The sequence below is a fragment of the Arachis hypogaea genome, chromosome 5 (assembly GCF_003086295.3).
Source record: "Arachis hypogaea cultivar Tifrunner chromosome 5, arahy.Tifrunner.gnm2.J5K5, whole genome shotgun sequence".
Classification (NCBI taxonomy): domain Eukaryota; kingdom Viridiplantae; phylum Streptophyta; class Magnoliopsida; order Fabales; family Fabaceae; genus Arachis; species Arachis hypogaea.
The window spans coordinates 11,398,479-11,416,062 of NC_092040.1; the positions used below are offsets into that span (position 1 = coordinate 11,398,479).

The following is a 17,584-nucleotide window of genomic DNA, read 5'->3' on the forward strand; positions in this document are numbered from 1 at the left end:
TTAGTATTTATTAGTTAAGTTTTATTGTTGATTTTTTAACTTTCATGTATTTAGCATGCTGCGTTAAGTAATGAATGTTATGTATCACTTTGAGTCTTGCTACAAGTACCCTAAATGCAAAATTTAATAAATAAATATACATATTAGACTGTTATATGATGCAATGATTATAAATAGTCACTGCTAAATTCGGTAAACAACAATTTTCAAAGTACAATACGATGAACAAACAACAAAGGAAAACAGCTCTAAAATAACAACAAAGGTACATATGGCTGTGATACATGAATAAACCCTACGGAACAAAATACATGATACATGACTCATCTAAACAGATGCGATCCCGTACCGCAACGACAGGGTACCCGTGCCCGCTGACCTCTGCGGATAAACGGCTCCTCATCCTCGATCTCATCCGCGTCCTCATCCGGGCCAGGCTGTGCAGGTGGCGTAAAATGGGCGGGTGCCGCAGACGGCCCGGCAACAGACTCTGATGCAGCAGCGTAGGAGGATGGTGGGGTACCTCCCAAATCAAAATGGTCACCAACAGATGCCGTAGGAGGCTCGTTAAGATCAACGTCCAATGGTGCCTGCGTGCCGGATGTCTGACCACGCCTCCGAGCCGGCACGTCCTCCTGCATGATGGCGGTGATGTCATCTAGAAACTGTGCACCCCCGAAGTCCGCATCAAGCGTATCTGAGGCAAGGAAGTCTGACCACTATGATCCCGAAATAACCCATGGGGTACCCTCCTGCTGAGGCTGGTCATGGGCGGGTACACCAACGAAGTAATCTCCAAGAGGCCCCGACCCAAGTCCAGCGTGACCAGGGTCAGCCACGTCACCCATACCTGACCCATACCACTCACCTCTTTGTCCGCCATCGTGGGTACTAACACCATGAACTGCAACAGCACCTGCACCATCCCCGCCCACTGGACCATGCTGATCGTCGCCATCGTCGTCAGGGTCACGAAGACGGTGGTCCCCCGCACCACGCCCTCTCCGTCTCCCTACCTGGCCTCGTCGTCCGCCTTTAGCGGGCCCGTCATCGTCATGATCGTCAATAGCCGCATCAAGCCACCTCCACTCACGCTGGCTCCCTCGTGTCCCAACACGAGCTCTCCTCTCAACCCGCCGCCGTCCTCAGGCCGATCCATGTCAAGAACTCACCCAGCACCCTGCTGTGAGGCCTCAACTGGAATAGGAACGGCTCTCGGATCCATCAACTGCATCTCCGGAGATAGGAACCTCTTTCCATGTTGCCTCCACCAATCGAGGAACTGCTGCGACGGTCCAGGGTCGGCAACAACATCGAACCTCAGCACAGTGTCCGCACGGGAATCCCAATAGAGATGCCACTTCTGCAACTGGTACGAGAACCATCGATCGCCGCCTCTGCCGTCCTTGGACATCAAAAAGTCGATGTTCAGGGCGGAATTCAGACAGGGCTGCACACCTCCAAACTGCGGAAGAACCCTATCTATCTGATGTCACTCTGTGACGGCAAAGTAGATCAGCGACGTCACATACCGCCACAACGCCATATGCCGAGGCTCCAATGCCTCTGGATGCACATCCTGAAGTACGTCGAGAGTTGTGTAAAGCATCCAGATAAACTGCACGGAGAACTCTCCATTGTTAGGGCAACTCATGGACCCAACTCATAAACTGTGGTTAAATAAAGGAACTTATTACGTAGCGTACTCACCTCCCTGTCCTGTAACCGGTCTATCCTTAGCCTCCACATCTGCACTCTAGGACCCTTCTCGCTACCGGAAGGGTTGTATCCTGACCACCTGCATCATAAATGTGTGTTTAGGGTTTGTAATACTTTTTTAATCAACATGGAATTACTTATATTCAATTGAAATAGAGAAGGCTAAGTAGAGTACCTCGACGCCAATGGCCAGCTGAACGTCTCATACCCTTCAGGCCTAAACCGAGGAAATCGCCAGAAGATCCAAAACTGAAGTAACTGAAGTAGGCCCGCTAACTTGACCACATGTCTGTTCGCCACTCGGCACATGCACCGGTACAACCAGGCTAGTGCTGCAGAACCCCAGCTGTAGGTACCCATCTCCTCCAGCCTAGCTACGTAGGGAAGCCATCTGATGTGAATGCGGTTGCCAGACTTGTCCGCAAACAGCTGCGTACCCAACATCATGATGTATGCACGGGCATATCTCCGCACAGTCTCGTCATCAGCTACCTTAGGGCACTCACCAAAAGTCTCCTGAAACCAGCTGCAGTTCACTGCGTACTTCTGAACCTGGCTAGGAGGAGGAACCACTCCGAGCAACTCCTGGAACCACACCCAGGCTGGACGGCCACCCTGGATGTAAATATAGAATTCTGATAGGCAGCCGCTGACGTAACTCCCGTCCACTGGCAAACCCAACTGGTATGCCACGTCCTGAAGTGTGATCGTGCACTCTCCGAACGGCATGTGAAATGTGTGCGTCTCCGGACGCCATCGCTCGACGAATGCACTGACAAGGGCCTCGCCTAACCGGAACCATCTATCGTTCAGCCTTGCTAGATGGTATAGTCCAGCCATCTGCAAGAACGGAACGTATCTGTCATCGAGTCACATGCCCTGCTGCCGCCACATGCTCCGGATGCATTGCTGGGGCTGCACATGACATGCACCGCATTGTTAGAACCAGCTTCATAACCAATGACAAACAGCCAAAATGATAAATCATCAAGAAAACGTCATACTAAATAAAACCGCTTAAAAATCCATGAACGAGAACCACATACAAAATAACTACCATAGACCACACAGCTAAACCACTAACATAAAACAGCTAAACTAGAACCACTTTCATAAAACAGCTTAACTAAAACCATGAACATAAAACAGCTAACGCAAAACAAGTATCACAAACCACTAACATAAAACAACTAACACAAACCACTAACATAAAACACTAACATAAAATAGCTAACATAAAACAAGTAAACCATACCACTAACATAAAACAACTAACACAAACCACTTACATAAAACAACTAACATAAACCACTAACATAAAAAAACCAACATAAAACCATACCACTTACAAAAAACAACTAACAAAAACCACTAACTAAACCACCAACATAAAACAACCAACACAAAACAACCAACACAAACCACTAAAATAAACCACTAACATAAACCACCAGCAGAAACCACCTACATAAACCACCAACTAAACCACCAGCAATACCACAACGATTTACTGCTAGCACTAAGTTATTTCTGTACTAACCTCGTCGTTGATGACCCCGGCTATATGAGCAACTCCGTCCAAGCGATATAACCGTGCCGGATCGTCCCCCATTAGCAGAGTATTCCGCTCAGGTCTTCGTCGGATAAAATCTGGGTCATTTTCTCTAGGATTTGGTGGGATAGGGGAAAGGAAAAATGGTTCGAATGAGGCTGATTCGAACTCCTTATATAGCCGAATCACCTGTAATTCGAACCAGGTAGGTTCGAATTATTAATGAGCCACGCTAAGGGTAATTCGAACCAGGTTGGTTCGATTTACATGCAATGCTTTACTTTGTATAATTCGAACCACATTGGTTCAAATTATGTGCATATTAATTTCGAACCACATTGGTTCGAATTATATTCAACCTTTTCTCACCCTAATTCGAACTGCCATGGTTCGATTTATTAACATTTGTAGTTCGAACCAGGCTGGTTCGAATTACATTAAAATTATCACTTGGCTTATTGTTGAAACGATTTTCGTTTTGGCTTATTTACGTACCTTGAAACTGTCATTGGCTTATTAGGGTATTTTGTCCTATTTTCTAACTATTATATAAAATTAAGGGCAAAATACCCTAATAAGCCAATGGCAGTTTCAAGGTACGTAAATAAGCCAAAACGAAAATCGTTTCAACAATAAGCCAAGTGATAATTTTAATGTAATTCGAACCAGCCGGGTTCGAACTACAAATGTTAATAAATCGAACCAAGGCAGTTCGAATTAGGATGAAAAGGTTGAACATAATTCGAACCAATGTGGTTCGAACTTAATATGCACATAATTCGAACCAATGTGGTTCGAATTATACAAAGTAAAGCATTGCATGTAAATCGAACCAACCTGGTTCGAATTACTTTTGGCGTGGCTCATTAATAATTCGAACCTACCTGGTTCGAATTACAGGTGATTCGGCTATATAAGGAGTTTGAATCAGCCTCATTCGAACCATTCTTCCTTTCCCCTATCCCACCAAATCCCAGAGAAAACAACCCAAATTCTATCTGACGAAGACCTGAGCAGAATACTCTGCTGATGGGGAACGATCCGACACGGTTATATTGCTTGGACAGAGTTGCTCATATAGCCGGGGTCATCAATGATGAGGTTAGTACAGAAATAACTTATTGCTAGCAGTAAATCGTTGTGGTATTGCTGGTGATTTAGTTGAGAGATTCTGCATGCGGTTTAGATTGTGGTTTAGTTGGTGATTTATGTAGGTGGTTTCTGCTGGTAGTTTATGATAGTGGTTTATTTTAGTGGTTTATGTTAGTTGTTTTGTGTTGGTTGTTTTGTGTTGGTGGTTTAGTTGGTGGTTTATGTTAGTTGTTTTTTGTAAGTGGTATGGTTTTATGTTGATTTTTTTATGTTAGTGATTTATGTTGGTTGTTTTATGTAAGTGGTTTGTGTTAGTTGTTTTATGTTAGTGGTATGATTTATTTGTTTTATGTTAGCTGTTTTATGTTAGTGGTTTATTTTGATTTTTTTATGTTAGTGGTTTGTGTTAATTGTTTTTTGTTAGTGGTTTGTGTTAGTTGTTTTATGTTAGTGGTATGATTTAGTTGTTTTATGTTAGCTGTTTTATGTTAGTGGTTTATGTTTGTTTTTTTATGTTGGTGGTTTATGTAGTTGTTTTATGTTAGTGGTTTTTGTTAGTTGTTTTATGTTAGTGGTTTGTGATACTTGTTTTGCGTTAGCTGTTTTATGTTCATGGTTTTAGTTAAGCAGTTTTATGAAAGTGGTTCTAGTTTAGCTGTTTTATGTTAGTGGTTTAGCTGTGTGGTCTATGGTAGTTGTTTTGCATGTGGTTCTCGTTCATAGATTTTTAAGCGGTTTTATTTAGTATGACATTTTCTTGATGATTTATCATTTTGGCTATGTTTGTCATTGGTTATGAAGCTGGTTCTAACAATGCGGTGCATGTCATGTGCAGCCCCAGCGATGCATCTGAAGCATGCGGTGGCAGCAGGGCATACGACTCGATGACAGATACGTTCCGTACTTGCAGATGGCCGAACTATACCATCTAACAAGGCTGAACGATAGATGGTTCCGGTTAGACGAGGCCCTTGTCAGTGCATTCGTCGAGCAATGGCGTCCGGAGACGCACACGTTTCACATGCCGTTCGGAGAGTGCACGATCACACTTCAGGACGTGGCATACTAGTTGAGTTTGCCAGTGGACAAACGTTACGTCAGCGGCTGCCTATCAGAATTCCATATTTACATACAGGGTGGCCGTCCAGCCTGGGTGTGGTTCCAGGAGTTGCTCGGAATGGTTTCTCCTCCCAGCCAGGTTCAGAAGTACGCAGTGAACTGCAGCTGGTTCAGGAGACTTTTGGTGAGTGCCCTGAGGGAGCTGATGACGAGACTGTGCGGAGATATGCCCGTGCATACATCATGATGTTGTTGAGTACGCAGCTATTTGCGGACAAGTCCGGCAACCGCATTCACATCAGATGGCTTCCCTACGTAGCTAGGCTGGAGGAGATGGGTACCTACAGCTGGGGTTCTGCAGCACTAGCCTGGTTGTACCGGTGCATGTGCCGAGTGGCGAACAGACATGTGGTCAAGTTAGCGGGCCCACTTCAGCTACTTCAGTCTTAGATCTTCTGGCGATTTCCTCGGTAAAGGCCTGAAGGGTATGAGACATTCAGCTGGCCATTGGCGTCGAGGTACTCTACTTAGCCTTCTCTATTTCAATTAAATATAAGTAATTTCATGTTGATTAAAAAAGTATTACAAACCCTAAACACATATTTATGATGCAGGTGGTCAGGATACAACCCTTCCGGTAGCGAGAAGGGTCCTAGAGTGCAGATGCGGAGGTTGAGGATAGACCGGTTACAGGACAGGGAGGTGAGTACACTACGTAATAAGTTCCTTTATTTAACCACAGTTTATGAATTGGGTCCATGAGTTGCCCTAACAATGGAGAGTTCTCCGTGCAATTTATCTGAATGCCTTACACAACTCCCGACGTACTTCAGGTTGTGCATCCAGAGGCATTGGAGCCTCGGCATATGGCGTTGTGGCGGTCTGTGACATCGCTGATCTAGTTTGCCGTCATAGAGTGGCATCAGATAGATAGGGTTCTTCCGTAGTTTGGAGGTGTGCAGCCATGTCCGAATCCCGCCCTGAACATCGACTTTCTGATGTCCAAGGACGGCAGAAGCGGCGATCGATGGTTCCCGTACCAGTTGCAGAAGTGGCATCTCTATTGGGATTCCCGTGCGGATACCGTGATGAGGTTCGATGTTGTTGCCGACCCTGGACCGTCGCAGCAGTTCCTCGATTGGTGGAGGCAACATGGAAAGAGGTTCCTATCTCCGGAGATGCAGTTGATGGATCCGAGAAGCGTTCCTATTCTAGTTGAGGCCTCACAGCGGGGTGCTGGGCGAGTTCGTGACATGGATCGGCCTGAGGACGTGCCGGACAGGCGGCGGGTTGAGAGGAGAGCTCGTGTTGGGACACGAAGGAGCCAGCGTGAGTGGAGGGAGCTTGATGCGGCTATTGACGATCATGACGATGACGGTCCCGCTAGAGGCGGACAACGAGGCCAGGGAGGGAGACAGAGAGGGCATGGTGCGGGGGACCACCGTCCTCGTGACCCTGACGACGATGGCGACGATCAGCATGGTCTGGTGGGCGGGGATGGTACAGGTACTGTTGCAGTTCATGGTGTTAGTACCCACGATGGCGGACAAGGAGATGAGTGGTATGGGTCAGGTATGGGTGACGTGGCTGACCCTGGTCACGCTGGACTTGGGTCAGGGCCTCTTGGAAATTACTTCGTTGGTGTACCCGCCCATGACCAGCCTCAGCAGGAGGGTACCCCATGGGTTATTCCGGGATCACAGTGGTCAGACTTCCTTGTCTCAGATACGCTTGATGCAGACTTCGGGGGTGCACAATTTCTAGATGACATCACCGCCATCATGCAGGAGGACGTGCCGGCTCGGAGGCGTGGTCAGACATCCGGCACCCAGGCACCGTTGGACGTTGATCTGAACGAGCCTCCTACGGCATCTGTTGGTGACCATTTTGGTTTGGGAAATACCCCACCATCCGCCTACGCTGCTGCATCAGAGTCTGTTGCCGTGCCGTCTGCGGCACCCGCCCATTTTACGCCACCTGCACAGCCTGGCCTGGATTAGGACACGGATGAGATCGAGGATGAGAAGCCGTTTATCCGCAGAGGTCAGCGGGTACGGGTACCCCGTCGTTGCGGTACGGGATCGCATCTGTTTATATGAGTCATGTATCATGTATTTTGTTCCGTAGGGTTTATTCATGTATCACAGCCATATGTACTTTTATTGTTATTTTAGAGCTGTTTTCCTTTGTTGTTTGTTCATCGAATTGTACTTTGAAAACTGCTGTTTACCGAATTTAGCAGTGACTATTTATAATCATTGCATCATATAACAGTCTAATATGTACATTTATTTATTAAATTTTGCATTAAGGGTACTTGTAGCAAGACTCAAAGTGATACATAACATATTCATTACTTAAAGCAGCATGCTGAATACATGAAAGTTAAAAAATCAACAATAAAACTTAACTAAAATAAGTACTAACGCTAAGAACATGGCTACTAATGGCCCCCAGTGTGAGACGATCCACCCAACTGTGGGCAACTCCGACGTGTGTCCGGGTTGGCGACATAGGCCACATCTCTTTGGACGGTTTGGATCTGCCTCGTCCATATTTGTTCGTATCCTGGTGGACCTCGGACGACCCTCTCTCGCACGCCTCTTGTCAGGGTCCGGTATCACAGTAGGCCCGTCGTATGGTGGCCAGAAACCCTCCAGAATCGGAGGGGTGAATCCCATACGATACACACTGAATACCGAACTAATCCTATACACGCTGTGAACATAAGTGGTCCAGTTCACCCGTGAATAGGCACAACATGCAAGTGCGTGCGGACATGGGAAATGAAGCGCCTGGAAGTACCCGCAGTCACATGTCCGAGCGGCAAGCGATGCTCTATAGCTACCCAATGAGAAGGAACCAGTCGGAGTGGTTTCGGCTACGGTGAACTCGGAATTATCCCTGTCATACAAAGTCACCGTGAAGCACCTCGCCGTCTTCAAGTTGGCCTCAATACACTTGGCCAAGTGCTGAGTGAATTCTTGTCCGGTTCCCATCTGGGCCTCAGCCTCTCTCCCCTTGCGAACAAAAAGTTCCGCAAGCCTACCATATGTTGCCTTCACCAGCGAGGATACAGGTAGGTTTCTGACACCCTTGAGGATTGAGTTCACACACTCAGAGATATTCGTCGTCATGTGACCGAATCTTCGCCCCTCGTCACGATTAAGAGTCCACAAGGAATAATCAATCCGGTTCGCCCACTCACACATCGCCGGGTCTTCAGACCGCAGAATATCAAACCACTAATCAAACTCAACCTCGGTCTTGGCATACGCCGCATTCACAAGAAGCCTCTGTGCGTCTTTGCCCTTGAAGGTAAGGGCAAAGTTAGCAGCTACGTGTCAAATGCAGAATGCACGGTATGCAGATGGAGGTAACCAACCTCCGTCAGGAGCCTCAAGCGCAGCCTTGATGCCGTTATGCCTGTACAATATAACCAGCAGACCCGGCTGCGGTGTCACGTTCTGACAAAGGTGGGAGAGAAAGAATGCCCAAGACTCAGCATTCTCACCCTCTACTAGTGCGAATGCAACTCCCGTCCTGTGCAATTGCGATGAGTAACGTTCCCCCGTACTTGCCCTACAGATGGGTGTCGTCAATGCTGACTAGCGGCTTGCAATGACAGAATGCCTTGATGCACGGTGAAAACGTCCAGAAAAGTCTATGAAAATAAGCTTGAGACTCGTCTACCTGTCCTCCAACTCGAACAGGGCTAGTCCTTAGGACTGCAACAGTACCAGGCATCGTCAACTGAACTCCCAACACCCACCTGGACAGCTCGTTGTATGACTCATCCCAGTCACCGTAGATGAAGGCAACAACCTTCTGCTTCGCCATCCAGACCCTCCTGTAAGTCGGCCTAAACCCAAAGTGTGCTGCCGTGGCATTCAGGAGCACCTTGATGCTGACGAATGCATCAGCCCTAACCATTGGCATAATGAACGCCGATATCACATGATAATCCAAACTCCTGTGGTCACTCGAGATGGAGGTGGCAAGACAAGTGTGAGGTCCATTGTATCGTTTGACCTCCCAAATGCCCTTGCGCTGCCGGAGACTCAGTCGAATCAACCATGTGCACCCATTCCCAAACGCAGAACACTTGCCCACATACCGGCGATAATCAGACTCGATTACTTTGTACTGTACCCCTCATCGGATGATGTAAGTCTTCACACTTAACAGGGCCTGATCTTTATCCTAAAATTGCTGACCAACCTGGAACTCTGTCAGACCAGCAGTCCCTTCCGCATCTCTAGCTCCGAATCCAACAGAATGCCCAGAAACCCCCTCCTGCCTCATGGCATCCAAGTCCAAAGAGGAAAAATGAGGTGGATACTGTTGTGTGCCAGAGCTAGAACCACCTATCGCCAATGCAGGCTCACTCGCTCCAATATCATCGCCGCTGTCATCGTCAATCATATCCGGCTCGACGTCATCCTCCTCTGCATCACCCAACAATCCGTCTCCAACACCAAGTTGTGCAACGCCAAGTAAAGCGTTCGGCAGATTTTCCCTTGAACCTACCCCGTCGCCTACGCTGCCGTTGAGATCAACAGTAAAAGACGGGAAGGCGACAGGTTGGACCACCGGCTGGTACACAGGGACGGAGGAAGAACCAACGACAGGCCGCGAACTAGAACCAACTGGCGTGCCTAAAGTGGTAATATTCCGGTTCGAACCTCCTGAGCTGGATACCACATCAACCAGTTTTGCCAACAACTCTGGTGTCCTCACCTCCGAAAACTGCCGCCGACAAAGAAACATTACTTGCAAGTCCTTATCGCTACTAATCGTGAAACAATCATACTTCACGGTATCCTAGAGCACTGTAATTGGAATGCGATAGAAAAACTTCTTAACCCGCTTCGCACCTTCTAGACCGAGCTTCATCAGTACAGATCTAACAAGGTCATCAAAGCTCGTCGTAGGAGTAACGACAATACAGAGAGGATCCTTATCTGTGAACTTCACTCCGGAACGAGTTTTCCTCTTAATGGATCCTTTGTGGTGAACCAAAACAACAAAACTCTCCTCACTAGCCATCTTACTCCCTCTAATGAGACCAACTCACGTTTACAGCCATATATATAGAGCTCTTTCTCCCACTAATTCGAACCGGCCTCCTTCGAATTAAAGTTTGTTTAATTCGAACCAGTCTGGTTCGAATTACTTTGGCCGGTTTCTCTTTCTATAATTCGAACCACTCTGGTTTGAATTACTTGCAATCAAAATTCGAACCAAACTAGTTCGATTTTTGAAGAAGACTCAACTCATAATTCGAACTGACCTAGTTCGAATTATTAACAAATGCAGTTCGAACCAAATTGGTTCGAATTATATTAATATATGATCTGGCGCATTACTGAAACCATATTCAATTTGGCTTATTAACGTAAATTCTACAGCACATTGGCTTATAATGGTTTTTTTGCCCAAATGATTACCAATTCAACCCTTCTTCTTGCAATTAATTTAGCACCTGAAGTATGAGGAATTATTTGTTTTGCCGAATTTCTTGATTCCTCTTACAAAGATTTTGCAAGATAAAATTGGACACAATTAAATAGAGTCAAACATGCATTCAACATATCGCTGGTTCATTACCAACTCTATATAAAATAAAAGACGAGCAGGCAGCAAACTATGAATAAAGGCTTTTTATTACCAACTCTATATAAAGGCCTTTCACAACATTCCATATGAATTCAATATCCTATTTACAGCAGCAAACTATATAAGGCTTTTTAGTAGGACAACATTTAACTACGAGAGTATGTACTTACCTAAGTTTCAGGCTTCAAATGATACTCTACGAATAAAGTCCATTGATCAAGAGCAATATCTTCTGGTGTATTATTTATGATCTCGATTTTACTCAACCTCGAATCATAGAACTCATTCCAAAGCTTTGTCCTATGTTCCCTCCATTTTTTGCCAAGCGATTGGAGGAGAAATCGTTTGGCCAAACTATCACTCACTTTGAAGTAAAATCGGGCCTTTAATATGGAACAAAGAATATATATTAACTAACAAATATAACTAAATAATGACAAAGAAATAAGCTTTAGAGTTTAAGTAATATTCTTACTTGGAAAAAAATATTCCATTGATTTTCAAAAAAGCTCTCTGAATTATCTGAACATTTATCAAAACTGATTGAAAATGCTACACAATCAGTGGCCAATTGCCCACAAACTCCTACAAGGAGTCTGGCTGCTTCACCTATTGCTGCATGCTATCTATCAAAATTTATAATTATGCGTAAACCTTCTGGCAAATTATGCACATCCTTCACTAATAAATGAAGGCGTCTACTATTTTCATATTCATCTAAAATAGATAAATAAATATAAATAAATGAGTAAATTGAGCGATTAAAAAATAAAACATATGATGATAGATATATATTATAAAAGATTGATTCTTGTGCACGGTATAATGTAACAGCTACATATATAATACTATATATTATACATCGGAATTCTGAATCAAGGTGAAAATAGGCTAATATTAGTAATATCTACTGCAAGATAAATATCATTATTCAAACAAGAAAATACTATAATATTTAAGAAAAAGAACAAGTTGGATCAAATGTAAGAATATAAAATTTAAGAAAAAGAATAATTTGATCAAATGTAAGAATATAATAAGGTAAATAAGAAACATAATTTTGACCAAATATTCAAAGAAAAAGTTAGAGCAGAAAATGATTACTGCTAAACGAGATAAGATGCTGCGATTGATCAAAATATATATACTCTTCAGATAATAACTCAATAAAATGTTTTGGAAGGAGAGAGGAACAGCTGTGAGGCATTGTGGTGTAGAAGTAGAAGGGAAGCATTAGTGGCAGGAACGTTATTTGGAGGAAGATCTGACCCATTTAGAGAAAAGACGCACCGAAAAGTGTGTGTGACCCACCCCACTGACGCTGCTCATTTTACCATCTTTCTTAAGAATCTCCACTGACTAGACAATCACAATGACAGGGGTCTCTATACTCTCTAATCTCTATGGTTTACGGTAATGTATGGTAACGTATTAATGCAACGTAAATGTTAACTACCAGTAATTATCATCACTGATTATCATTAACAAAAACAACAGCAAAAATCAGCAGCTCCTATGTGATTGTTTGTGCTGCATCTCTCCACAACCCTGCCCACCCTTCTATTTACCAAACATGGACATGTAAATTGATTCCGAGGGGTCATTGTATTAAAGAAAAAATGGATGAAATTTGGAAGATAGTGAAATTTGGAAAGGAAGAGGAGTGAAAAAAATGGTGCGATAAGTGGCCGGAGAATATTACAGTTGAGAATATTACATACCTATGGCATCAACAGTCCAGTAATGCTTAGATTCACGTCCACATTTGCGTTTAGGTTCGGATGAATGCTCAGATATAGTTGGAGCAACTGATGATGGCTCAGAAGAATTTGAAACTGCCGACTTGTCTTGGGAGGAACTTGTAATTGCTGTCGACTTATCTCGGGAGGAATTTGAAGCTGCCGACTTGTCCCGGGAGGAATTTGAAGCTGCCGACTTGTCTCGGGAGGAATTTGAAGCTACCGTCGACTTGTCTCAGGAGGAATTTGCAGCTGCTGCGGACTTGACTTGTGATGCATTTGAAGCTGCCGACTTGACTCGGGTTGAATTTGCAGCTGCTATTGACTTGTCTTGTGAATAATTTACAGCTGCTGCTGCTTTAAGTAGATTCTTGTACCTCTTTTGCTTTGGCATATCATAATAGATCAAATAAATAATTAATAAATATAGAATAAAATATGCATCAAGGTTTAGTAGTTCCATTAAATCAATTATTGAATCCAAACAACATATTTATGTAAAATTTACAAACAAAAGTTAAATTGAAAAAGAAGAAATGTAGACAAAAATTATTTTTCAATAATAAACCACTTATTAATAAAACTCACCTACTCTACCGTATTTGGCTTAGCTCAATTTGAAGACCTGGTTTTATACACAGTGATTATGAAAGAAACTAAATTAATTTAACCTACTAACTATTCTGACATGTGTTCGTCTTCTCCAATGTCATTATCTAATAGTTCATCATCTACCTTATCTCTTAACAATGATAGATTATCACCATTTTCAAATAAAGAATCTAAGTTTTGCTCTAACCATGGCTCATTCTTGCATGCTTCATCATCTTCATTTCCCCATATCATATGAATCTCTTGGCTTCAAATGCACAACAACACTGTTGGCGAAGGTGCTCGATATCCCAAAAGATTTACAGCAATGTATTGTGACAAACTACAATATTGAGTTGGATTTCATATCATATTCTCCTCACTTGATCCGTTCTTAGCTGATGTTATCTTTGGAAGTAATGGTGCTTGCTTTGCTCTCTGGCTTCCCTAGGGAATATTCATCTAAGTTATCAAAGATCTCACCAGTGGTAAAAAAAAAGCATGCCCCGATTGCGGAAACAAAAGATTCTAAAGAGAGTATTCAGGAACTTTCAGTGATCTTTTCGAATGCGAATTTTCCTTCTGAGGCAGCTAATAATGATAACCTGACTGCTGATGAAGATGATTTTGATCTAAATATAGATATAAATACTTACATTATCTAAGGCATGAGTCTGTATTAATAGAATTTCTATATACAATCTGAGATGTTCTTAATTATTCTTGCATAGATGACATTGACATAGATGATCATGAAGAAAAACACAGAGAACAAAACAAATTGGGATTGGGAGCTCTTACCTTATTAAGCATCAAAAGTGGAGTGTCTAATATAATTTATATATTAACAGATGAAAGAACATGAAGCTATTACCTTATTAAGCTCAGAATTTTTGGAGCCAAATAATTTTTCCTTCTCACTTTTTGACATCAAGATCTCCTAATGCAGAACAACATATGCAAAATAAGATTATAATGAAAAACATATAAAAAAATGTAGTTTATGTAGGAGCACCTGGGTGCATTATATAGTATAATGAAAGTGCTACTACAAAAAAGGATATTGCAAGAATCACAGAATGACTACTGTAAGCAGCAACAAAGTGTATACCATGTCACTTAAAAAAGAAATAAATAATGGGTTAGATAGGTCAATAATGAAGTTACATGTTTGCTCTGCTAACGATTATCAAATTAGTTATTTGAAGGGTTAAAATAAGAAATAAACCTTTTATTTACAAAGAGTCAATTTAAGCATCTTTCACTTTATAGGTTGCCAATTAAACCACAAGAACACAAATCCAATTAAGGCAGCTAGGCCCTGATCAATAACAAATCCAGTCAGCTAGAACAAGGGAGAAACAAATATAAAACCTAATTTAAGAATGAGAGAATTAACATCGAACAAATACATAAAGCATCGAATGATAAAGGATTGTGAGGAGGTACATATACTCACTGCTAAATTAAGCGTAAGATTTAGAAGGGGGGGGGGGTTTCAAATTTTAAACGTCAAATAATTTCCAAGACAATTGCAGTTCACAATAGTTCAACCTATGTAAAAACAGAACAATCTTTTGGAAATGGTTTTCAGCTCACATGAACATTTATTCATTGAGTAGAACAATACCATTTGGATTTTTTGTTTTCTTCTTTTTTTAAAAATTTATTTCTTGCTTGATAATCAGTTGCATATCTGAAGTTCTGAACAAAAAATTGCAACTAGAAGAAGTATCTATTGGAAGTTGGAAACAGCATCCAATATGTGCAAGATTAAACATAGTAAAATAAAATTAATCAGGAATATAATTACAAAGTATAAATGCAGGATAATGTAAAGTTTCCAAATCATACCTCTGATTAACCACCAGTGAACACTAGAATGCTGATGTTACATTATCACAAGGGTAAAACAGAAATTTATAACGGTTCAACAACATGACTAAGAAGATAAGATTGACTTGGTCGTATAATCAATTAACTGGACATTACCAACACATAATTATTAATAGTTCATATCTAAACTTTCAATCTTTATAAGGAACGGCCAAAAGACTTAAAAGTAACAATCATCAAATCTTATTAGAAATCAATATTAGAAATCTTATTAGAAATCTTAGCATCTGAAATTTTGAACACAAAAATCAATATTAGAAATCAATATATGACAACAACAGTAACAACCATCAAATCTTATTCCATCTTAATAAGCAACAACTTGAAAAAAAAAGACTAAATAAAGAAAATCTCTGATAATAAGCAGTGAACAAATGGAGAAAACAATAAAAAGGAGTAAATAAAAATACCTATTGAAATCTAGGTTCAAATCAATAATGCAGTTAGCATCAAGTTGGATTTCACCAGCTGGCATTGAGCTTCTGCAGGTAATTAAGTTACTTCTGATCTAATATCCCAATTCACAGTCCATATCCAAATCCTCCACTCCACCAGCCCTTAAATTACATGATATAGCAAAGAAAGAGTAATAATTAATGTAGAAATTTGAACTGCATTTGTGACAGGAACATAGAGACTAGTAATTATTATTATCAATTCAAGTTAATTAGTTCGATAAAGATTTAAGCTATAATTTAAGCTATAATTTACAAACCGAAACTGGAAAAAGAAGAAATAGCACTCACATATATGAAGCTATTCTCCTGCGGTAGGTTTCCATCATCAAACACTGTCCTTATCAAAATTCACATCACATTTTCACCGTTACGACAAATTTACGAGTGAGAAGCGAACCCAAAAAGAAAGAGAGATATAGAGAGAGAGAAGTACCATCAATGGAAGGAAAGGGAGAACGAAAGGGAGGCACTGAGGATTTTGGTAGAGAAGAAGGACAGCAAGAAGCTAGAGGAGACGTCACCGGAGGAGATCGTCGCCGGAGGATGCCGCCGGAGAAGATCGTCAGGGAACGCATAGGATCGGAGATCGCCACACAATGAAAGCAGCAGTGTACGCACGCGTCTTCAGCAACCTAGTGTTTCTGAAATTAGGGTTGAAATTGGGCTTATATATGTGGGAGATAACGGCGGGGTGGAACCGCTGTAATGACCCAAATCGCCACCAAGGACAGATCACTTAACGGTAGCAACAAAAAACACCGCAATATTAAAATAGGGTTAAGTATTTTTTTTTGTCCCTAAAGGTGTATTTGTTTGAAGTAAAATGAGAAGAAGAAAAATGGAAGAAAAAAATAAAAAAAAAATATTGATAGGATCTACCAAATTTTTTTTCTTGTTTGATTGAAAATGGAAATGGAAGAAGAAGGAAAATAGATATTTTTTTTCCTTCCAATAATGAAGAGAAAATAGAGAGAAAATTAAATCTTTCTCTACTTCCAATATTATCCTTTTACTTTTTTCTATATCATTTATAATATAAGGATAAAATTATCTTTTTATAACATTTCTTTTCTTCTTAATTTTCTTTCGTCCAAACACATCTAAAGAAAATAAAAATCCACTCAATTTATTTCCTTTCCTTTTTTTTCTTTCTATTTTCTTCCTCTCTATTTCTTTCTTTCCAACCAAACATAATCTAAAATTGGCAAAATAGAAACTACATTAAAGATAAATTTTGTACAAAAACTACTTCAAAATCACAACAGCAACGTGTTACGGCCTGGCCCAAACCACATACGGGTCTACCCGACCCATTGAGAATCCGACCCGAGCGGTCGGGTTCTCAGCACTCGCCACGATACCTGGACACGCGTCCTCACCATCCCTCCAATACAGCTGTGAGGAAGCTTCGAGGAAAGTGGGCCCGTCCCCACAGGGCCCACCTCTGACACGGTATAAATGGGGAAGGACCTGCCCTCCCCCCAAGGTACGTCACGTACTACATCTTATACTCATCTGTACACTCACTGACTAGAGCGTCGGAGTGTCTTTACAGGTGACACCCCCTCCTTCTCCGCACATCGAGACCTCGGCGGCCCGGTTCACCAACGTTCACACGACCGCATCAACCAAGGTGCCTCCCCGTCATCCTTATCCGAACCGTCCTACAACCGACAAACTGGACATTGGCGCCGTCTGTGGGGACCGCCTAAATGCACGTCGTGCCGGGCACCGGAGACCAAGGCCGAGCAGCCGGCGCAGAGGGGGCAGCCTCCGTCGCCTCGCCAAGAGGACGACGAAGGTCCCCCGACAACGCACTGAACCACGTACAGGGACGCGACCTTTCGGAGGAACTGGCG

The 17,584-nt window shown here is 42.5% G+C and overlaps 1 protein-coding gene across 12 annotated transcripts; it reads right to left on the reverse strand.

The window, feature by feature from the left end:
• Positions 1-106: 106 nt before the first annotated feature.
• On the reverse strand, positions 107-16,627 carry LOC112800754 (protein MAIN-LIKE 1). 12 transcript variants are annotated; one of them, XM_072236689.1, is made up of 11 exons: positions 16,159-16,627; positions 16,014-16,057; positions 15,678-15,824; positions 14,246-14,311; positions 13,580-13,818; positions 12,763-13,165; positions 11,517-11,663; positions 11,212-11,424; positions 1,895-2,634; positions 1,711-1,798; positions 107-1,618 (listed from the first exon to the last, which is right to left on the reverse strand). In XM_072236689.1, the coding sequence occupies exons 9-11, from the start codon at positions 2,557-2,559 to the stop codon at positions 1,493-1,495; spliced, it is 879 nt and encodes a 292-aa protein (XP_072092790.1). In that variant the 5' UTR covers positions 2,560-2,634; positions 11,212-11,424; positions 11,517-11,663; positions 12,763-13,165; positions 13,580-13,818; positions 14,246-14,311; positions 15,678-15,824; positions 16,014-16,057; positions 16,159-16,627; the 3' UTR covers positions 107-1,492. The 12 variants fall into 12 exon arrangements, with proteins under 12 accessions (XP_072092790.1, XP_025698922.1, XP_072092791.1 ...); XM_025843137.3 differs by having other exon boundaries at positions 11,517-11,667; XM_072236690.1 differs by lacking the exon at positions 13,580-13,818.
• Between the last annotated feature and the right edge of the window lie 957 nt (positions 16,628-17,584).

Coding starts and splice junctions, on each gene's coding strand:
- LOC112800754 (XM_072236695.1), bottom strand. CDS start 2,559: ATGGCTGGACTATACCATCTAGCAAGGCTGAACGATAGATGGTTCCGG. Junction 1,799..1,894: donor AGCTGGCCATTGGCGTCGAG/GTACTCTACTTA, acceptor TTTATGATGCAG/GTGGTCAGGATACAACCCTT. Junction 1,619..1,710: donor ACCGGTTACAGGACAGGGAG/GTGAGTACGCTA, acceptor TTCTCCGTGCAG/TTTATCTGGATGCTTTACAC.